Source organism: Eptatretus burgeri, chromosome 4 (genome assembly GCF_056783735.1).
Source record: "Eptatretus burgeri isolate ZD-2024b chromosome 4, Ebu_testis_v1, whole genome shotgun sequence".
NCBI lineage: Eukaryota > Metazoa > Chordata > Myxini > Myxiniformes > Myxinidae > Eptatretus > Eptatretus burgeri.
Genome location: NC_140964.1, coordinates 85,930,252 through 85,955,002, shown reverse-complemented (window position 1 = coordinate 85,955,002; position 24,751 = coordinate 85,930,252). Strand labels below are relative to the sequence as shown.

Here is a 24,751-nt window from a genome sequence, read left to right as displayed (position 1 = left end):
GCGCATTACCCAGTTGTTTGTCATGCGCGATATCAATGAACTTGGATCTGCAGGACGTGAAACATGTAAATAAGTATCTTGTGGCGGTAACCAGAGCCTCCTCTCGTTCTCGGGATCGCAAGCACCGCGACAAGAAAAAGAAAAACAATTCGTGTGTTTTTTGTTCCTGTTGCTGCTGCTGTTGCTACTGTTGCTGCGACTACTACTACTGCTGCTGCTGTTGCTGCTGTTGCTGCTGCTGTTGTTGCTACTACTACTGCTACTGCTTCTGCTGCTGCTGCTGCGTCTATGGAGGATCAGGATCTCAACGTAGGTCCGAGGGGGTTGTCCTCCGATGACTCTCTCCAGTATTTGTGGGAAGACTTGGTTGACTCAACGTTGTCGTTGTCCTCTTGGCTTGCTGAGAATCCTGAGAGAATCTTGCTGAGAAAGTCTGTGGTGCCCGCTCCCGCCTGCAGGACGTTGCTTGGTGGCCTTGCCTCCCATGAGGGAGGAGGATCACCGTGGGCAGCTCGGAGCCTGCCCTTCCACGCGAGGTCCATCACATCGAATGGGTCTTCACCGGGGATTGAGGAGTCCAGAGCGGCTGCTCGGTCTGCGGGTTCGTTCTTCGGGGTCTGAGACCGCGCGTCCCGCTTTCTGATGTCGTTTCGGCGGGACGTGCTCACACCTCCTTCAGTCACGTGACAGCTGAGATTACCCGGTGCATCGGAGTGGAGACGGATCCTTGCTCCTGTGCCCTCTCGAAGGGGGATCAGCACGCAGCTCGGTCGGAGCGCTTCCATCAGCGTGGAGAGGGACATCGAAATGGCCGAGTCAGGAACAAGGAACCACTGACAAGACCACGTGTTCAAGTCTGCCTTCCACCGATGCCATGGTGTGCTCGTTTGTAACGTCTTGGACCCACATCTTATTATCCGTGTCACGGTTTTATCTGCAAGTTGTGTGTTGGCCTTTTAGATTACATCGTTTGCCGTGCACATTTACCAAGCACGTCATAAACGATGCCGTGCTCAGAAAGCAAAATCGCTGCCCCGTGAACAGTCACTCGAGTTGGTGTTGATGAACGTCTCGCACGTGACTTATACAAAACATATTCCACTTGTGGATGCACCTCGTGATACAGGTGTCCATAAAATCCTTCCGCTACTTTTAACTTCTAATACTTTTGATGTGCACATGATAAACTAGAAGGGCACTAAGTTGAGCGCATACCTCCGCCACGTAATGCCTGATCCACGAGAACATATCGGGCCCAATACATTTTTGAAATATCATGCTCCACATTACTATATCGTTTTTGGCCCTATCTTCGGTCTTCAATGGTGAGGAATCAGTTTAAAAAAATTAAATAACCCTCGTATCCGGATCCAGATTCGGATCTTCAAAATCTAATCAGTTCGTCCTTGTCACACACACCCAACCTGTCTACCAAGTTTCATCCGAATCCGTCCACAACTTTTTGAAATATTGTGCTATATGTCATATTTGGCCCTGTCTCTCAATGGTGAAGAATCACTTTTAAAATTCTAGTCGCCAGATCGTAACCAAAATCTAATCAGTTCTTCTTTGTTACACACCCAACCTGTCCACAAAATTTCATCCGGATCCGTCCGCAACTTTTTGAGATGTCCTGCACACATACAAACAAACAAATAAGAAGAAGACGTGCAGATCACGATACTTGCAAAATCCATAAAACAAATTTGACCTCAAAATTAATTGGTGGTTGAATTCAATGAACAAATATGCAACTCCTCTTCACATTTCAAGTCAATCGGATGAAAATTGATCATTTTTTTTTTTGATTTAAGTTGTTGATTTTAGAAGTTTGACCTTCAGTTGACCTTTGACCTTTTGATTTCAAAAATAGTTGGATTCCTAATTCAGTGACACACTATGCAAATCTTGTTCAAATTTCAAGTTAATCGGATGAAAAATGACGATGTCAGAAATTTGACCTCGATGACCTTTGACCTTTGACCTCAAAATCAATAGGCTTCTCAGTTGACACTACCTCTACAACTTGGTAAAGTTTCATGATGATTGGTTTAGAATGTAGGCAACAAACAGACAAACAGACAGACAGAATGAAAAATCACTCATAGAGTGAGTGACAACTTGGTTGAACAGAACAAAGCAGAATAGCACTCGATAGAGCGCATACCTCTGCCACGTGGAACAGTTTACGTTTTGTATCCCACTGATAGGCTGGATCCAAACCAAAATACATTCCACTTGTTCTTGCCACTTATTCAACTAATCCACCTTGTTTTATCATAACTTGTTCACAACTTTTTGAGATATAGTGATACATTTAGTTTTTGGCCCTATCTATCATATATATATATATATATATATATATATATATATATATATATATATATATATATATATATATATATATATATATATATATATATTAGGCTTGCATTGACCTTTTGATCTTAAAAATAATAGGTGTCTGAATTCACTGACTTGACATGAAAATGCTCTTCAAATTTCAAGTCAATCGGATGAAAATTGAGGATTTTAGAAAATTTGGGCCAAATTTGCCTGTTACCCTTTTGGCCTATGTTTACCTCAAAATTAGTCAGTGGTTGAATTTGGTGACCTGATGTGCAAATGCTCTTTAAATTTCAAGTTAATTGGATTAAAATGGAGGATTTTAGAAAATTTGGCCCAAATTGGCCTATGTAGACCTTTTGGCCTATGTTTACCTCAAAATTAGTATGTGGTTGAATTTGGTGACCTGATGTTCAAATTCTCTTCAAATTTCAAGTCAATCTGATGAAAATTGAGGATTTTAGAAATTTGACCAATGTTTCCCTTTTGGCCTATGTTTACCTCAAAATTAGTAGGTGGTTGAATTCAGTGACTTGATATGCAAATGTTCTTCAAATTTCAAGTTAATTGGATTAAAATTATGGATTTTAGAAAATTTGGCTCAAATTGGGCTTTTGGCTGATGTTGATCTCAAAATTAGTAGGTGGTTGAATTTCGTGACCTGACTTGCAAATGGTCTTCAAATTTCAAGTCAATCAGATGAAAATTGACAATTTTAGAACCAATTTAATCATTTGGCCTCTTTTGGATTGACCTTATGCCCTATGTTGACCTTTTGACCGATGATAATCTTAAAAGTAATTTTTGGTTGAATTCACTGACCTGATATGCAAATCCTGTTCAAATTTCAAGTCGATCAGATGAAATTTGTGGATTTTAGAAAATTTGGCTCAAATTGGCTTGTGTTGACCTTTTCGGTCGACCAAATTTTACGAAGTTTCAATGCGGGACCGTTGCAGGGCCGGTGACATTAATCTCTGAAAATTTCAGAATGATCGATTGATTGCTTTGGGCTGGAAGCGAGCGGACAGACACACACACACACACACACACACACACACACACACACACACACACACACACACACACACACACACACACACACACACACACACACACACACACACACACACACACACACACACACACACACACACACACACACACACAAATGGAAAATCACTCATAAAGTGACAACTTGGCAAAACAGTACAAAGTAGAACGGTACTCGTTAGAGCGTATACCTTTGCCAGGTGGAACAGTTTACGTTTTGTAACCCACTGATGGGCTGGATCCGAACCAAAATCCAATCCGCTTGTTTTTGTCACCTACTCAACTCATCCACCTTGTTTTGTCACAACTCGTCCACAACTTTTTGAGATATAGTGATATATTTAGTTTTTGGCCCTATCTATCAATTTCATATATTAGGCCTGTGTTGACCTTTTCACCTTAAAATTAATAGGTGTTTGAATTTTGACCTGACCAATGATGCATAAATGGTATATTACAAACAAACTGTAAATTGTATATTATGAAAGCATGATTCATCATGTAATGTAATGTTGTTAATGTTGTTGTTATTGTTGTTGTTAAATCCACAATTCCCTTGTTTCTTGACCAATTGGATTTTTCTGATTTTCTACTTCAGTGGAAAAGTCAACTACCACAATTACCGCATTTGGGAGACAGGCAAACTTTTGGAAGTCTGGAAACATTGAAGAGACTCACCAAAATATCAATGTCTGGTGTTTTCTCAGGAGGACGCGCATCATTGGTACTTTCTCTTTCTTAGGAAGAAGCAACAGCCAAAGGTGAACGTTATTTTGCAATGTTGTAGAATTTCTTCATTCCTAAACTACGATGAATGATGAGGCTCCCTGTCACCCTGCTTTGAATGTGCGACGTTTCTTCAATGATGTCTTCCCAGACAAGTGGGTCGGTAGATGTTGATTGGCCACTTCATTCGCCTTGACCTGTCCCCATTGGACGACATTTTATGTGGCTGTGTAAAATTGTCGTTTACTCATCAAAACCACATTCTTGGGATGAACTATCTTCAGGTTATGATCGCAAATGTAATTCATGAAATTACTCGGCAGCAACTGGGGAATGCTTTCAACAAGTTGGAAAACCGGATTGACCGATGTATTACGATTTTACGAATGATGGCGGCTATTTTGAAGCCTCAATACTTGAACTGTATCAGGTTAAAAACTTTATGAATTATGCTTTCATGTACCTCTCAGCTTGTTTCTATCCTGTGTCCATCAAAAGTTTTATAAAAGTTCAAAATTGCACAAGGACTTTATGGACACCCTGTATTAGCATACAAACAACATCGAGGTGGTTCATCATGGCGAAGGACAAGCTTGTGAATATGTGGAGGTATTGTTTGTTGTTCTGCACACTTGTGTTGGGGGAATTAACTGCTCTGCTGCGGCACCATTCACATTAGGTTACGATTAGATAGTCTCCAGTTATATTCGATGACGAAGATCTGTCGTTCAGTATAGCTACACCACAAGAGGTCTTGTTTATACACAAGTCTGCAAACAGTGTGTTCAGCTTGCTTCCAGCCAGCGGTTTGGCTCCTATTTGGCACTTGAGACCAAATTGTGCAATTACTTTTCATAATCCGCCGCGTAGGAAGCCGCAGAGGTTATAATTAACTTGCCAGGGGGATTAATTTTAGCTTCATTGTGAAAAGGGAAACGATTCGAGACGACAGGTGCCATGTGTGGCAGCATGGAGTAAATATGCCAAGGCGTTTGTACACATCGAAGGTTGATAACGTGCAAAGGAAACTTGAAATCCATTCTACTTTAAATGTACTCAAAAGCAAACGTAATAACGATAAGATGTATTTGGAATGAAATGTACTAAACATCAAATTTGATCGTGATCAAATCTCATAAACTTATGCATGACCTAATTAATATGAAATGTCATCGTTATCAATTATATTCGTCATAATATATGTACTGAATGTAATAGCGATCAAATTCACTCCACTTGAATCCATATCTAGCATCTATTCAATAAAGATCATTGTATTGTTTTTGTGTCACTCGGGGGTGGTCCTCCCTTTTTACCTCTCTCACTGAAGGTGGAAGGTTGTGTTTCCACTTCTGTCTGTCTGTCTGTTACTTGCAAAATCGAACATGTGCAAGTATGTTGGTCGGTCGACTTTGTTATTGGGTTGCCGAAATAGGTGACCCTTATTGTCAGTAATTGGGTCGCCGAAATAGGTGACCCTTATTGTCAGAAATTCTGTCTGTTTGTTTGGATGTTTGTTCGTTTGTCACTTTGTCATCGGCATAATTGGTAGTAAACGTGGGCGGATTTTGACCAAACTCGGGTGGTAGGTACATCTTATGACCTAGTGCTTTGGAAATTGTGATGGTTGCTAGGGACGCTTTGGTTCCCTAGCAACAACTGAAAAACCTTCAAAATCGGTACCGTTCGCACGAAATCAATTCCGAAAGCCGTTATCCCACGTCGGGTTATGAAATTTGGCACGAATGATCTACAGGTGATGCTCTATCAAATATATTCCGGTTTTTGTGATAAATGGAATACTTTACCCGCAGCACCCCCTACAATTAGGGTATGCGCGAAAATTGGCGAAAATTGAAGGCCCCCTAGCGACCAGGTGAGTGCATCGATACAAATGAAACTTTGCAGATTCATGGTACTCAATGAGTACTACAACCTTGCCTCAGGATATATTGACCGATTTCGCTTAGGTCAGGGGTCAAAGGTCAATTGGTGCAAAAATCGATAATATGCGAGAGCTGGAGGTGCCTTCGCGCCAAATGCTACTCCTCCTAGGGTTATGGTCAGATGGTCATGAAAATTCACACTAATCGTCTGGAATACATTGTGCACAAACGATCGAGCCGGATTTTCGATTTAGATCTTTGTTCACCCACAGCACCCCCTCGAACTTTGGAGATTTCCGATTTCAAACTGCATTTTCGGTACTTTTCATTCAAATGGATACCGAGTAGTTATCAGTAGATGGAACTGAATGAGATTTGATTTGCGTAATCTTAAGGTGATTCCCTATCTGCTGTATGACATCCATTTTGCTCTATATCTTATAGTTTCCATGCTCGGCGACCCATCGCCGCCTATCGGCTTGTTCTGTTTGTCTGTCTGTCTGTCACACAATTTTTGACCACAGTTTTCAAGCAATCGTTCTGAAATTTTTTGTGTATAGGTGACCAGCCAAGGACAGCAATGCTTAACTTGGTGAAGATCTGTATCCAGATCTGGATCTGAGAATTTTTTAAAGTGATTCCTCATCATTGAGAAATAGGGCCAAAAACGATATAAAGCACAATATCTCAAACGATTATGGATGCATTTCGCAGATACTTTGTGGACTGGTTGGGTGTGTGAAAAGGACTAATTCATTCATTTCTGGTGAAGATTTGAATCCAGATCTGGATATGAAATTTTTTTTAAGTGATTCTTCACCATTGAGAGATGGGGCCACTTTACAACTTTACTCTCAACCATGACAAAACGAGTTGGAAGGGTTTAGCATATCTCTTCTTCTTCTCGTGTATGACAGCTCAGCTGCCAGAGTAGCTATCATCTCTTGGAAGTGCGACTGTGTCGCTGATGCAGTGGCCCTCTATCAGTACACACTGGTACTCATTTCGCCGACATCGGAAGGATGACAGACTGAGTCAACCTCCTTGTATATTAACTCAGCAGCCAACGGGGCTTGAACTCAGGACACTTGGATCCCAAGCCACCACCCTAACTACTGAGCCAACACCAAGCTTATCATATCTCTAAAAGCTGTGGACAACTTGTGACAAAACGAGGTGGAAGAGTTGGTTGGGTGACAAGAACAAGCCGATTAGATTTTGGTTAAGGTCCGGATTCAGATCTGACCTATCAGTGGGATACACATTGTGTACTGTTCAGCCTGGCGGAGGTACATGCTCTACCGAGTGCCATTCCATTTCACCAAGTGGCACTCTATGAGTGATTTTTCATTATTCTGTCTGTCAATCGCCTACCGGTCACAATTCTAAACTGATCATCATGAAGCTTTCCTGAGTTGTACAGGTAGGCACAATTAAGATGGTTATTGATTTTGAGGTCAACACTCAAAAGTCATCTTTTGATGGAATTTCTAAAATCACCATTTTTCACCCGATTGACTTGAAAGTTGAACAGGATTTGCATATTTCGTCACTGAATTGGAAAACCAAATACTTTTGAGGTCAAACTTCTAAAATCATCAATTTTCATCTGACTTGAAAATTAAACAGCAATTGCATAGTGCCTCACTGAATTTGGAAAGCAACTAGTTTGAGGTCAAATGTCAAAGGTCAACTCAATGTCAAACTTCTAAAATTGTCAATTTCTATCTGAAAAATTGTCAATTTTCATCCGATTGACTTGAAATTCGAATAATAATTGCATATTGCATCAGACTTTTCCATCTTTATTTACACATCGTAACCCACAACTCCCAAGTGAAAAACAAATTCCACAAATTTCAGAAAATTAATTTAAAATACAAAACTAGAATATCTTGGTTGGATAAGTGTCCACTCCCCCCCCCCCCCTCTGAGTTAATACTCGGTGGAAGCACCTTTGACAGCAATTGTAGCTGTGAGTCTGTTTGGATAGGTCTCTACCAACTTTGCACAACTTGATGGGGCAATATTTGCCCATTTCTCTGCACTAAACTATTCAAGCTCAGTCAAGTTTCATGGGGAGCATTGATGGACAGCAATCTTCAAGTCATGCCACAGATTTTTGATTGGATTTAGGTCAAGGCTTTGGGCCACTTAAGGACATTTATCTTTTTGTTCCTTAGCCATCATGCTGTATGGCGAAGTCCCGTACCTCAAGTGACCATGTACAGGTTTTTATGAACAGAAGGTTTCTTAGAATGGAGGACACACACACACACACACACACACACACACACACACACACACACACACACACACACACACACACACACACACACACACACACACACACACACACACACCTGAGGTAACAGATACAAAGTAACCCCCCTGTTCAGAATAAACATGATGAATCTTGTATATCAAATCTTATTCATTCACATGGGAGCATGGGACAGAGATGGCTCCATCTAATCTTATTCATCCATATGGGAACATGGGACAGACACAGCTCCATCCAATAATATCCATTCATATGGGAACAGGGGACAGACACGCTCTATCCAATCATATTCATTCACATGGGAACACGGGACACACACGACCCTATCTGATCATATTCTTTCAAATGGGAACACGGGACAGACATGGCTCTATCTAATCTTATTCATTCACATGGGAGCATGGGACAGACACGGCCCAAGGTTAATGAGACAGATTGGAGAATGTAAGCTGAGCCATTCAACAGCAAGGATGACAGAGTTGAGTGGACAGAGGAGGTGATAAATATATATTTTGTGTCGCAGGTTGTGACCAAATTGAGGTCATGATTGTTCTGTCATGAAAGTAACATAATACACAACATGCACATCTCATAAACATAACATCACAAAGTACCATACACATAATCTGCTTCACTGCATACTCAAACCCCAGTCCTTCATTTGCCAATGTGCCATCATTGCCTTTATCTTATTTTCAACTTTACTCTGGGTAAATACTCAAGAAATTTTCAGCAACATTCCTTTGATTATTCCTGAAACATAAATGGGTTAAAATTGTTGTAAAAACAGGTTTACCATTAAATTAAATTACCATCATATTTTCCATGCACATTTCAACCAATTGTATATAAAATGTCATGATCCCTGGAAAATGCCATAAAGATCAGTGCAGTTGTCACGCTGTACGGAAAGGGACATGAATTATATCGATGGCTATACGTGGATTTCACGAGTAAAACAGGGTTATTACCCCCCCCCCCCCTGCGCACGTGAAGCGAAAAGCAGGGTTGAGTGGTTGCTTCACTTCTGTCTGTCTGTCTACAAACGTCAGTTTATGAACAACTTAATTGAAATTGAATGTTATTTTGAACATGAATCGGAATACATGCGCAAAGAGGAGTGAGATAAATATTTTTGTGTCTGCCTGTCTGACAGTCAAGCAAAATTGAAAATCATTCCAAACAGGAAACTTACTGTTTTTAAGGACGTCATAAACGACACAAACAACAGACATGGAGAACGAATGTAACTTGTTAACTAAGGTGGTGTAAAAGACGCTGCAGCAACGGCAGAAAATGTCCAAAATATTTAGGTTATCAAAATTTGAAGTAATTATAAATTTCAATTGAATTATATGCTTGAACAATGTTGAACAAATCACCTTTTTGGCACTTTCAAAAACCTTCTGTTTCGCAATACTTGGACAAAATATTTTGACATTTTGTATGTCATTACGACCAATCAAATTTGCCACTCTCAGATCCTGCCCATGTCCTTGTTTCTCAAGACATTTGGGGTAAGGTGTTCAATGTACTCTCTAGTTGGGTGATATATCAATTTTTCACTTTGCATTACCAGGTTGACACTGCATTTGCATCCAGATACTCAAAGCGACCAACATGTACACCTTCCTGGTACTGTTCAATGTTGTACACCTGCCTGGTACAGTTCAATGTTGTACATGTCGGCGATGGAAAGTTTCATGTGGGTAATTGTAATGCCCTCATACATATTCAGGATGATGTTTCCACAATGACTTGAAATGCAAAAAAGCTGTTGAGGAAAACAACAGGTTAAAAAAAATGAAAAATTTCTCATTTTTCTTTTCCATATTCTCAAAATAAAGGTTTGTTGAAAATTTGATGATTAAAGCTGAAATGGTAAACGGGTTATGGCCTGGATAGGCAGACAGAAAGACAAAAAAAGAAGCAGTCATGGACGGGGTACTTGCAAAATCAGTCGCTGCGTTCTTGACTTTCCGACCTCAAAAACAAAAGGCTTCTAGCTTTTGATTGGCGAGCCAATTCAATGACGAAATATACAAATTCTGTTCCAATTTCAAGTCGAACAAATGAAAATTGACTTTTATGTAACTTTGACATTTGACTTTTTGACCAAATTATTGATTCGTCTTCTCTATATTCTCATGATATAGGTTTGCTGACAATTTGATGACAAAAGCTCATATGGTAAAAAAAAGTTTCAGTACAATTAAAAAAAACTACAAGAACCTCGCAGATTTACTTTTTACCAAAGATCCACAAGGGCATTCACCCAGGTAACCGTATAATTTCCACTGATCACTGCCATACTGGATTGACCAACAGTTATATTGATAGAAAGATAGTTCTTCTCATTGAATCTCTATCCTCCTTCAAGGGCATTAATGACATACTCACATTATTTGAGCAGTTCAGGTTTACCTCCTCCAATAAATTTTAATTTGCTGTTGACATTAAACCCTTGTACACCACCATTCTGAAGGAGATGGGTCTTTGGGTGCTCTTTCAATTTCTGAACCACCAAGGAACCAAGCACAGAAACTCTTCTCCACCTCGCTGAACTGGTTCTCCCTGTGTCTCCTTACTTGACATTAATGTTTCAGTCAAAGAAAACGAACGCGCCATTCCAGTCCATTACAAATCTACAGATTCACACAGCTTTCATATTCAGTGCCTATAGAAAGGCTATACCCCCTTTCAAAACTTTTCCCCTTTTGTTGCCTTATAGCCTAGAAGTCGATTGAATGAAATGAGTCTTTTTCCACCTTTATTTACATATCGTAACTCACAACTTCCAAGTGAAAAATAAATTCTACACACTTCAGAAAATTAATTGAAATTATAAAAGTAGAATATCTTGGTTGGATAAGTGTACACCCCCTTATAATAGTAATTGTAAATTAGCTCAAGTGTAACAAGTCACTTTCACAATCACACACTAAGTTAATTCACCTCCACTGATGTTAAATTGTAGTGATTCTGATTATTTCAGAATAAAATCAGCTGTTCTTGTAAGTTTTCTATGCTGGGTGGTGTATTTCACAGCAAAGACTCAACCATGAGGATCAAGGACCTTTCAAAAGACCTCTGGGATAAACTTGTGGAAAGGCACAGATCAGGGGATGGGTATAAAAATATTTCAAAGGCCATGAATGTCCCTTGGAGCACAGTCAAGACAATCATTAAGAAGTGGAAGGCGTATGGTACCACCAAGACCCTGCCTAGATCAGGCCTTCCCGAAAACTGGATGACCAAGAAAGGAGGAGACTGATCAGAGGAGGCCACCAAGAGGCCAATGGCAACTCCAAAAGACCTACATGCCTTTATGGCAAAGACTGGTCACTGTGTGCATGTGACAACAATATCCCAAGCACTCCACAAGTCTGGCTTGTATGGTAGGATGGCAAGAAGGAAGCCATTACTCAAAAAAGCCCACCTTGAATCCTGTTTGAGGTATGCAAAAAAACACTCTGGAGATTCTGAATTCATGTTGCAAAAAGTTATGTGATTTGACAAAACCAAGATGTTAATTCAGGGGGGTGGACACTTATCCAACCAAGATGTTCTAGTTTTGTATTTTCATTTAATTTCCTGACATTTGTGGAATTTGTTTTTGGCTCATTCCGTGTCATTTCAGCCGGGGGTTGCGGTGACCCCCTAAGATTTTTCTGAAAAAAATTCTCAAAGCTACCTTAACATATATGAGGAAGGTTTGCCAAGTTATAGCTCAAAATTCCAAGTAGTGTCCGAGATATGGCCCTACAAACACCCCAGGGGTGTTTCAATTCTGGCAGTCGTGAGTTGCAGATTTGTATCTGAAGCATTTTTGGAGGGCTCTAAATTCCAGAGTTTTACAAACAAAGTTCTGAAAATTCACAAAAATTGTGTCTATTAGTGAGGCTTTCAGAATCTGACATCAAAAATGTTCTACTTAAAATACTTTTCAAGATAAGTACTCTCAAAAGTAGTGATTTGTAACATACAGTCAAAAAAATTTGAGTTTTCAAATTGCTGCCAACAGTCGGTTTATTCATCATGAAGAATTTTGTTGCCTGATATACATAAGCTAGTGACTGGATCATTTACACAAGAAAACTGAAACCTTTTGGAGCAAAATCTTGGGTGCTATAGGTGTCTGAACTTTGCTCCAGACTCAACGACACTGAAATTTACCCCAGTATTACCCCGTGTTCCACCATGTTGACAGTTACACAGCTCTTTTAAATTTTTATTACTTAAAGACACATACATAGGCAAACTGTGGTAGAAAATTCAAGAGTTGTTCTCAATCCCTTCCATTTCTAAAAAGGCCCACTATTTAAAAAAAAACATGTTCGATGAAAGATGTGGAACAAAAACAATAGGTGTGCTTTTGAAGTGGAAGCCATGCCAAATATTCATAAGTTGGCACCACAATGATCAAATTGTTGTGTTTTTTGGTCAGAACAAGTATGTGGTTACTTTAATTTGGCTCACATTTTTAAAAAAGGATATTTTAGTTTAAGGCCACCGCCAATCTCAACTACAAATTAAGACACATAATGTGAACATAATAATCACCATTATAAATATTCATTTGCATATCTCATTGTTTATATACTTAGTGTACATTGTACGAAAGTCTCCATCCATTTGTAAATGTAGGTACAATATCTGATTCAACTTTTGTTTTTCATAATTTCATATCAAATTGTTTAGACAAATGTACTTGGATCGATTGCACAAAGTGAACAGTGATTAGTTTTATAATTGCCAGGATATGATAAAATGTAACAATGAGCATTGGCAGTTACTACAGGGCTGTGTATTAGGTTAAAGCCTAAATAAGATAGAGTTGTGCTTCATGCCTAACTTTGGAAATGATTTTGGTACACTTATTTAAGCTTTAGTAAACTGATTTATATATTGTTAGATTCCACTTAAGTCATTCTTCCTTAGAATATCTTTATTTTTTCTATATGTTTGTTAGTAAAAATTTTATTTTAAAAAAAAGTAGCTTTTGGGACTGCAGAATCATTAGAAATTGATGCATTTAAAAAAAAAAATTCGTTTAAAAATAGAAGGGATTGAGAACAACTCTTGAATTTTCTACCACAGTTTGCCGATGTATGTGTCTTTAAATGACAAAAATTTAAAAGAGCTGTGTAGCTGTCAACATGGTGAACACTTGGGGTAAAACACTTGGTAAAATTGGAACACTTGGTAAAATTTCAGTGTCGTTGAGTCTGGAGCAAAGTTCAGACACCTATAGCACCCAAGATTTTGCTCCAAAAGGTTTCAGTTTTGTTGTGTAAATGATGCAGTCACTAGATTATGTAAATCAGGCAACAAAATTCTTCATGATGAATAAACTGACTGTTGGCAGCAATTTGAAAACTCAATTTTTTTTGACTGCATGTTACAAATCACTACTTTTGAGAGTACTTATCTTAAAAAGCATTTTAAGTAGAACATTTTTGATGTCAGATTCTGAAAGCCTCACTAATAGACATCATTTGTGTGAATTTTTAGAACTCTGTAAAACTATGGAATTTAGAGCCCTCCAAAAATGCTTCAGATACAAATTTGCAACTCGCGACTGCCAGAATTGAAACACCCCTAGGGTGTTTGTCGGGCCATATCTCGGACACTACTTGGAATTTTGAGCGAAAACTTGGCAAACCTTCCTCATATATGTTAAGGTAGCTTTGAGAATTTTTTTCAGGAAAATTTGAAGGGGTCACTGCAGAATTTCATTTTTTGGCTGATTTGACATGGAATGACCCTTTTCACTTGGAAGTTGTGGGTTACAATGTTTAAATCAAGGTGGAAAAAGTCAGATTTAATGTAATTTACGACCAGGCTATAAGGCAACAAAAGGTGAAAAATTTGAAACGGGGTGTCGACTTTCTATGCCAGTATTCGTAGTTTTATTTTATTTCCGCAAATGTGATAATCTCTAGAATCTCTTCACCTGAGCCAAATTTCAAAATTTAATTTCTTAATTGACCTCGGCAGCAGTTTCGACTGCTAAAAAAAAGTGTGCATTTGTCTAATTCGGACATTGTTTGACATTCCAATTCCAAGCATCTCCAAGTGGTGTTTAATATGACCAATCAGCGATCGCTTATCGCTTGCCAAGCCAGCAATTCCTTAACCATTTCGGTGGAGTCCTTGCTTGAGTGCTTAAGCCACTTGGCGAGTGCTCCACAAGCTGGGTGGTTATTCCTTTGCAAGCCCTGGCCATGCATGGCAAAAGTATTCGCACTGCCACTGAATATATTGATCGACTTGACCAAAGTTCAGGCTCCACTCGTCTGCATTTGGCCCCATGTTGTGCGGTGCCTCAGGTGGTGGGTGGCTCACCCACTGAAAATGTGCAATTTTATTTTAAGTGACGTTTCCACTTTTTTGACCTAATGCCTGGTGTTGGCGTAATGGTGAGGGTGGCAGGCTGGGGATCCTAGGGTCTTGAGTTCAAATCCTGCTTGACTGTTGAATTAATACAAGGTGGGGTTGACTCAGCCTTTCATCTTTCTGAGGTTGGCAAAATGAGTTTCAGCTTGCTGGGTTGATTGAGCGATTCAATTATCCTATGTTGGAGTGGTGACCCATCCAGCATTGTGCCGAATATAGCCCAGGAGCTCAGGAAACTGCTTTGGCAGCACCAATGCTCTATCCAGAGTATGGTCCCAATGGATTTGGATTCCCCTTTTCGTATGATCTGCTTTCATTATATGACTCGTCACTTTGACATAGATAGATACATATAAAAAAATGAAACATTTCATTTATTTTCAAAGTGTCTTCAACCATTTTATTGAAGTGCTTGCTTGAGTGCTGAAGCCACATGGCGAGCACTCTTCCAACTTCAATCTCGACAAGCTTCTTTGGCGATACCAGGGCTCAGTTGTCCGCGGGGACATCTCCAGGGCTATGACAGCAAAATATATTAATTTGAGGACTAGACTGAGTAAAAAATGTTTTCAGTGGTTCCAAGGCAATGAATCACCACAGCCGAGAGGTACGTATGCTCGCTCTAAGTTGTCTAGCCTGAATTTGAATCTCGACCCAGCTATAAACTGTCATCCCGGTGTTTCACAGGCAGGGTGATTCATCAATGTGTGTGCTGTATCTCTGATGGATGTTAAACTGGGCATCACATTTGCTGGAATCCCTCCCTCTCATCTCCCCACCCCTCTCTCCCCCACCCCTCTCTCCCCCACCCCTCTCTCCCCCACCCCTCTCTCCCCCACCCCTCTCTCCCCCACCCCTCTCTCCCCCACCCCTCTCTTCCCCACCCCTCTCTTCCCCACCCCTCTCTTTCCCACCCCTCTCTTTCCCACCCCTTTTCCCTCTCTCACCCTTCTCTTTCTCTCACCCTTCTCCCTCTCTCCTGCCTCTCCCACCCCTCTCCGAATCCTCTCCCAACATACTTCTCTCTCTTTCCCTCTGTCACCCCTCTCCCTCTCTCTACCCCCTCTCTCTTTCTCTCTCTCCCTCTCTCTCTCTCCATCTCTCTCTCCATCTCTCTCTCCATCTCTCTCTCCATCTCTCTCCATCTCTCTCTCCATCTCTCTCTCCATCTCTCTCTCCATCTCTCTCTCCATCTCTCTCTCCATCTCTCTCTCCATCTCTCTCTCCATCTCTCTCTCCATCTCTCTCTCCATCTCTCTCTCCATCTCTCTCTCCATCTCTCTCTCCATCTCTCTCTCTCTCTCTCTCTCTCTCTCTCTCTCTCTCTCTCTCTCTCTCTCTCTCTCTCTCTCTCTCTCTCTCTCTCTCTCTCTCCCCCCACGCCTCTCCCTCTCATGCCTCTCTCTCTCTCTCTCCCCACGCCTCTCCCTCTCTCCCCCACCCCTTCCCTCCCTCCCCTCACCCTGCCCCGCTGTTAAAGACTAACGGTTTAGGTTTGAATTTAAAATCCAAACCTAAACATGTATGAATCCAATTTGGAGTGAGTCAACCCGAGGGGTGCAAAGGTTGCTGCATCTGCAACTATGCATGCATGCAGGCAAGCCTTTGCCAGGTAGATAGTGTGGGCTTTAAATTCTCCCACCCAGTTTTATGTAGAACCTGACAGTCAAATAGAAAATGTCGCTGTTTGGGCACGTTTTATTGCCCTTCCCTTCCCCTCATGCTGCCTTCCCTTCACCTCCACTCACGCTTACCACCTCGTAGACCCCTCGCCTCTCCATCCCCCATGGCCATCCCTGGGTGGTCAACACGTGCTATGTTAACGTGTTGATTTTATGTATCCAATTTTGTTCAGTCCTGTTCTCCACAAGTCCCACTACCAAATGCAAGTCGAGAACCCCTCCCCCACTTTCCCAATCAAGTCCCCCGAACAAATGCAAGTCCCAAACTCCCTCCTCCTCACCAGTCCCCCCCTTCCCCCTCTATTTTCTACCCCATCCTCCTCACTCACAACCCCCCCTCCTGAAGTGTATCGCAGTGTTTGGTGAGGCGTTGCTCTCTCCACACCCCCCCCCTTTCCTCCCTTTTCCCCCCTTCCTAGCTCTCCTCCCCTCTGTCCTCTTTCCATCCCCTCCACTCCCTCCTCTCCCTTTCATTCCTCTCCCCCTCCTCTCTCTCACCCTCCCTCTTTCTCCAGTCCTCCCCCTCCCCTTAATTCCCCCTCCAGCAAAGTTATGAGTTTGATTTGCTAGTGTATATATATATATATATATATATATATATATATATATATATATATATATATATATATATATATATATATATATATATATATATATATATATATATATATATATATGCGGGGTGGTCGGCCCAAGTTAACCCCCAGACCCAAATTTGTGGTAAAGGGCGGTTAACACTGACCAACCTCCCGGGACGGCCGAGTGGTTCTTTTTTATTAGGAGACTGACACGTTGATCGACTGTGATTTCAACACGTGCTCGATCGACGGGCATGGCAGAGGGCGATGGCTGACAGCGGAAAGGAGTACTGGGAATGGAATGGTTACACAGGGGGTTTAATCCGCGAACCCACGACAATTACACAAATAGTTTTTTTCAAAATAACCACATTTAATGCACATACACAAATATTTACAAAGACAATAATGTGAAAGGAAATAATACCAATAATAAATAAATAACTCCTAGGGTCGAGGCCTCGCACACACACAAATACAGCCAAAGGGGTGACCAAAATAAAAAGAACCCTCACCCCACCCCTTTTAAGTACACTGGTATTCAGCTTGGGCCAGAGCTGATACCCATTGAACCCGGAATGGAGGTGCTTTCACCAACATGTGCACATGCAGACAAAATGGCGCTTCACTCGTGGCTTTCCACACGAAGGCTCCAAAGGTCCAAGCCTTCCTATTTTCAAAGGCGCCACCTGCCTCGTATGGTCGTTACACCGACCTCGTGTGTGTGTGTTCTGCTGAACCAGACGGGAGCCTTCCACAATCCCCCTGTGCAATTTGCCAGCCTCTTCTGTGCCTTCGATCACTCCTCTCTCCAGCGCTCTGCATCCTCCGCCTCTGGGGCATGGTCTGCTCGCCCCCAAACCTGGAAAGGCGGGGCTTCTCCTGTTCATTGTCATTTCAGGGATGCGTTTCCCAGCTTTGCGGCCTCCCTTGAAATATAAAAAAACAGGGAAAACCACAGAGGGCAATCTCGTACTTTTTTACGACTGAAGCTCGAATTAACACCACACCACCCATCATGTGGTGAAGCATAACACTTAAGTTTACAGATTCCCTAACATGGTTACATGGAGATGCTTCGACTCTCCACGGACCAAGCAACTTTACACAATGCTAAACTTCCTTATTAAATCATTCCATCCACCCCCAAAACTGGAACTATTATATATATATATATATATATATATATATATATATATATATATATATATATATATATATGTATATATATGTATATAGATTCCTCCCTCCCACACTCCTCTTGCCCAAGTAGCTGCATAAAGCAACCCAAGAAGACTTACACAAGGTAAGTGCTAACGCTCTTTCAAACCCTTCCCAGAGTTCCTCAACAACTATAAAGACGATCACACGTCGCACTCACATGAGAATCCCAATGCTATACACCCCCTCAGGTATCGGACCGCTTTAATCACTTATTGGCGAATAATCAGCGATAGCGTAGACAGAAATGCATACCAATGAGGCTCCCAAGCGGGTACCATGTTCAAATGTCAAAAGCAGTCAACATGTAAATAAAGAAAGATCCACCCATATCTTTCACCTGTGAATGGAGGGAACAGCCAGTCAGGTCTCACCGAATCAACTACACCCAGGTGGCTAGGATTATAAAATGATTGACCACTCCCACACTCCTCCACCCCAAGGAGCTGCATAAAGCAACCCAAAAAGACTTATACAAGGTAAGTGCAAACTTACCTTGTGGAAGCTAACTTAAGGTAAGGTGTGCATTTCTGTCTACGCTATCGCTGATGATTCGCCAATAAGTGATGAGACCGGTCCGGTGGCTGAGGGGGTGTGCAGCATTGGGATTCTCATGTGTGGATGATGTGTGAACGTCTTTATAGTTGTTGAGGAACTCTGGGAAGGGTTTGAAACTGCATTAGCACTTACCTTGTGTATATGTGTGTATGTATATATATATATATATATATATATATATATATATATATATATATATATATAGTATGTGGATGTGTGTGTGTGTATATGTATATGTATATGTATATGTATATGTATATATATATATATATATATATATATATATATATATATATATATATATATATATATATATAGTTACGTCTGAGGGGGGGTATGCATTCAAAGGGTAATTAGGACGTTTAATTAGGTACGCCATGCTGTTCGAGTTGTACCAGGATCTCGATGTAATAAGTAGCAATTCATTGGTGATAAGTTGTCTAGTAAATGTCCATTTCTTTAAGGGGGAAATGATAATTGTCATGTAATTAGATAGGGAGACGGGTTAGGGTAAGTGTGTCTGCGTAAACCCTTTTAGTATTCCCTGGAGGCTTGCCGTGACGTAACAGGACAGTGCTGCGGATAGCTCCGCCCCGTGATCACGATTGGCGGAAGGCGACGGTGGAGGGGCAATAAAACGGCTCGATTGGGAGTGACGAGGAATGGAGGATAAAAAGGTTCTGTTCGGGGAAAAGGGGTGGAAGAAGAAGATCGATAAGGAAAAACCTTGTTTTGGTGGAGGCTGTTGTGCTCGATTGTTGCGCTGGTTCGTTCCTGGATTGATCGTGTCTCGTGGCCTTGCTGTGCCTCGTGCCTCACCTCGGTTGGCTCTGGGGTTCTGCTGGCTCGGAGTATGGGGTCGAACGGCGGGCGGACCTGCCTCCCTCTCCTGCTCACAACTTGGCGCCAGAACTGGCTCCCTGGTGGCTGTGAGCGGACTTGGGCCGACACCAGGAGGTCGACAGCACCACGGTGTCTCCTGCCCCTGACGAGCGCAACGCCAGCTCGTCCGACGCCAATCCAGGGACTGTTGCGTCTACACCACGGGCCAGCCTGACCACCAGGACCAGCTACGGTGTGTGTGTGTGTGTGTGTGTGTGTGTGTGTGTGTGTGTGTGTGTGTGTGTGTGTGTGTGTGTGTGTGTGTGTGTGTGTGTGTGTGTGTGTGTGTGTGTGTACCTGGCACCTTAGAGGGTTTGAGATTTGTATATCCATTGGAATTGTTTGTGTTTTCCCCACGCCCGAACCCACACCACCATCCCGTCGAATCGCGCCAGATCCCTCCTCTTGCCGAGTCTTATTATTTCTGGTTAGAGAAATAAACATTATTAACTCAGTGAAAAGCGACTCGTGCCACTTTCCTTGTCCCGTTTGCGGTGGAGCGATTAAAACCGCCATCTTTGGGTTATAAAAAAATAAACCGCGTCCATCGTTTCGGCTCAATCTATGTTGGTGGGACTGTTCAAGTCCCGTGGACGTCACAATATATATATATATATATATATATATATATATATATATATATATATATATATATATATATATATATATATATATATATATATATATACAGGGTGGCCTGAAAGTCACTTTACCCCTTCCCAGGGAAGCATTGTTCTTGAACTCTTTTAATATACAGGTTTTATTGTACAGTACTTTCAATAATTAATTTGTCATTATATCTGTATGTGCTCCATCATTCCTCTGAGTCAGTGTTTCCGCATAACATCGCGGGCGAGGGGGCGAGGGCAGAGGGGAAGGGAAGGAGGGAAGTGTGAGAAATTTATCAGTGGTAAAGTAACTTTCGGGCTACCCTGTATATGTATATATATATTTATTTATATATATATATATATATATATATATATATATATATATATATATATATATATATTGTTGTGGGCCGGAGGTCCGGTGGTGAGAACGACCTCGAGGTGGCGAAAGTTACGTCGTCTCCCACCAGACTCCTGGAATTGTAGGCCGTCGCTCACGGATAATTCCGTGAGGCGGCGGGTCGCATAACCGACTGTGGACGCCAATACCTCCACCGCATAGCGTAGGGTCTTTTTGTCTCGAACCAATTTAGCTAATAAACCACGCGGTGTCGTCTACCGGGGAACCACGCCCTCGGTACGTCTTGCCCAAACCAGATCACTCTACCAACTATGAACTACCTTTCCAGTTCGAATGCAGCTGAGCGGATCCGCCAAGAACATACCGGCTCGGATGTGGAAATAGATTATCGGGTATAAAAACCCGGCTAAACTCAGATCCGAACCATGCTGGATCAATGAAGGAAAAGACAAAAAGGAACTGGGAACATTTCTAATAATGGTTTATTTACAATCAACTTACAAAAGGACTTAGAGCAGACTTATCGTGGCATATACAGGCAAGATTTATAATTATCAAACACTTAAACAGTTCCACTTAAAGACGGCTCCACACACTCAGACGTGTACTCAGACGAAAATAAACCCAGGTGTATTGCAAAGGACCCCCACAGTCAGAGAGGGGGGTGAGCTGAGGTTGCAGTTCTTTTAGGGTACCTGGACGTTGGAGAGAAGGGATGCTCCATGATGCGGCACCTATCAGTGGTCGTGCAACTCGGCCCACAGCCACACGCGTGGAGACGGTGTCCGCGAAGGAGCTCGGGTGGAGCAGAACGGAATCTGAGACGGGGATCAGGGCCACCGACAGGACCCACGAGAGACCCGGTCAAGATCGGGTGCACTCCAACCACTGTCTCGCTCCAATGCTGTTTCCCTCCAACCTCAGACTCCAGCTCACATGGCCGACCCACACAGAATTCTCTGTCTATCCTCTCAGGATGGTGCCGTAATTTATCGCCCAGCCAAGGACTCTACGCTGAGGATTGCTTCGTAATTTATAGATCTCTCCCAGTGGGGAGGGGCATTGGTGAAGCCGATGCCACTGTCCGCCCGGATTGGACAGGGCCTCCATGGGTCCGCCCTTTCTAGGCTGGGTTTCGGCCATGCAGGGAGAACCCCCCCCCCCCCCACGCGTGTCTGGACTCATCAAGAAGAAGCCACAACACAAAGATAAGGTACAGTATGAGGGGTTTATGGATAAGGTATGAGGGGCTGATATGGATAAGGTATGAGGGGTGTTATGGATGAGGTACAGTATGAGGGGTTTTATGGAGAAGGTATGAGGGGTGATATGGATAAGGTATGGGGGATGGTATGATAATGATAAGGTATGAGGGGTGTTATGGATAAGGTACAGTATGAGGGGTTTTATGGAGAAGGTATGAGGGGTGATATGGATCAGGTATGGGGGATGGTATGATAATGATAAGGTATGAGGGGTGTTATGGATAAGGTACAGTATATGAGGGGGTGATATGGATAAGGTATGGGGGATGGTATGATAATGATAAGGTATGGGATAAGGTATGGATAAGGTATGATGGGTGATATGGACAAGGTATGAGCAGTGATATGGATAAGGCATGAGGGGTGATATGTGAACCTTTACCCCTATCCCACCTTCTCTTTTGCTCTGATGAAGGGTTAATGCACAATTTGTGAGCTTCTTCTTGCTTCCTACAGTGGTTCCATCTGTTGTTGTTCTACCTATTCGCTGACACAGATTGACACCAGCTGTCAAAAGTAAGACTGGTTCTTCATTCGATTAAAAAAAGATTATAGTTTTTCCTCTTTAGATTCAGGAATGAGTTGGTGCTCAAGCTTTCTTCCATTGTTTTTCCACTTCTCCTGTTCTTCACAATCCCATTTTTTCAGATTTTTAAACCTTCCGCCATCTGTAGTTTAGCTATTGCATAACCCTCCACTTCTGTATCAAAATGTTTCAAGCAAAAATATCTCTTTCAAGATGTTCCTTTGTGTTTGCAAGATGAATTGATCTTCCTTTGTGTTTGCAGTCATTCATCAATGAACATGGAGGAGCTGGATTCTTCATGGAGCTTAACTACAAGCACGATGGCACCTGCAAGCCCCCTCGTCATGTCACAGAGGCCATGTACATTGATGTGCAGTTCGGGCTTTGAGGCTGAGGAAAAACAAACCACAAATGATGAACAGGAAAAATTAGACGTGGCAACAATGTTTATGATGCTTCTTCGTCCAAGTCAAATTTTTTTAGAGAGAAATCAAAACAAAAGAACGTGAAGGCTTTTGACAGCCAGATGAGAAAAACCCATGATATGAGAGTGTCCAATGATGATATTGCAATGATTGTGAATCAAAAAGATGGAGGTCACATATTGTGTTGAATAAAAACTCATTCTCAGTTTCCAGTCCTATCTGGAGCTTGGCCCCATATTGAGGAATCTTTCTGATTAGTTGTGACATACTCCTTTTCAGAATGGACAATTTTGAGGATAAAGATCTCAAACTGGGAGTTGACATGGAGTTAAAAAGGGGCGACTGGCTTTGTGTCTGTAATAGACACCTTGGTGATAGATGATATTGGCCCTAAAATGGTAGATTATAATGTTCCCCATCTCGCTTCATCATCACTTCTTAATTTGTCTCTCAAACTCATCTTCATCAAGTATGATATATATCTCCGTGTAAAAGTGTATTGTCATCTTGAAGAAATCTCGGATCCTTTTCAGTTAAGAGTTGCTAACTGCAGATAGACCATCCTCCAGATCACTTAAGAATGTCCACCAGGACAAGAGAGGTTTGCTACCTGGATTATCATTCGTGAATGAACAGCGACACATTTGGACCTTCCAAAACTGGTATCGAAACGTGCATGAGGAAGTATAGCGATGGTGCATCCCAAACACCACCGCCTGTGCGGTACCATCATTTTGTGGACCATCATGGCACAGACTTGAGCTTCGGCCTAAGTTGCGAGCTCACAGACACCAGAGGCCTGAGTGTTGTTTGTTCCCCCAATATATGTCTGTTGATACCATGATCTTCCTTTGTGTTTCCATGATCACCAGCTTCTTGCCCATTGCAGACATATTAGTTGAAATAGAATATTGTAGTTTTAGACCGAATGTAATCTTGATGTCCTCCTCAAAAGGGCCATTGGATTCCTGATATTTGAACGAATCACCGACTCATTGCCATGTGGGTGGAGAACGATATCGTGGGTGAATTGGTATTTTTGAAAGGGACATCAGGCCGTCTATCTAATCTGCTAGCATGTAGATGTGTATCCTTAAAAAGCCCATAGTTTTATTGTGTTTCATCTGCACTGTTTTCTTGCTCCCTGGTAGGGGTTTTGTACTACAGTATATCAAACCGATAATGTGGTTAACAAAGCTGGTGTCCCATCGACTATCACTACGAACCACAGTATAATTCCCACCACTCCACCAGGTTATTCGGTGATTAAAATGATATCAATTGAAGCTATAAAAAAGAGAATTTTACACAACTCGTTATCAGTTGTATTCTAAAGAGTTCAAGGATAAAAAAATATGTTGAAATGCATTGTCTTTTGTAACTGTTGATTAAGTTGTTCAGACTTAGAATTTATTAGAATCTCTGTCATTAAAATCTGCTAATGGTAGTGCTTTGAGTATTAAAATATGGTTGTAGCTATTTAAAATTGACTGTGATATATGTATATTTACTCTGTGTGTACAAAATTTATATTTTGATAACAATAACAATGGCAATGTTATGTTCATTGCGATGGATTGCAAGTTATTCTTGTGGATTTAACCCTTACAAAAAGGGGTATTCACAAAATTCTATGAACAAGATACTCACAAAAGTCAAAAAAACAATAGAAAAGCAAAATGAGGCATGGATGTAAACAAAAAATGCATTTTGATATTTTCTTATCAATCACATATGCTTGAATATTTAAAAATAAAATACATGCTTTGGTGTATCTTGGACATTTCTTATGTTCGATCTTGGACTCGGAATACCACTCGTACCATATCACCGACTCATATCTCATCCATATCACTGATCATACCTCATCCATATCATCCCTCATACCTTATCCATATCACCGCTCATATCTTATCCATATCACCGATCATACCTCATCCATATCATC

General features: G+C 41.5%; 1 protein-coding gene across 1 annotated transcript; it reads left to right on the top strand.

Moving 5' to 3' along the window:
- Positions 1-573: 573 nt before the first annotated feature.
- Positions 574-24,751, top strand: LOC147028596 (uncharacterized). The gene is made up of 4 exons (XM_085879173.1): positions 574-877; positions 4,107-4,160; positions 22,309-22,368; positions 22,641-24,751. Exons 1-4 carry the CDS (start codon positions 870-872, stop codon positions 22,885-22,887), a joined length of 369 nt encoding a protein of 122 aa, XP_085735299.1. The 5' UTR covers positions 574-869; the 3' UTR covers positions 22,888-24,751.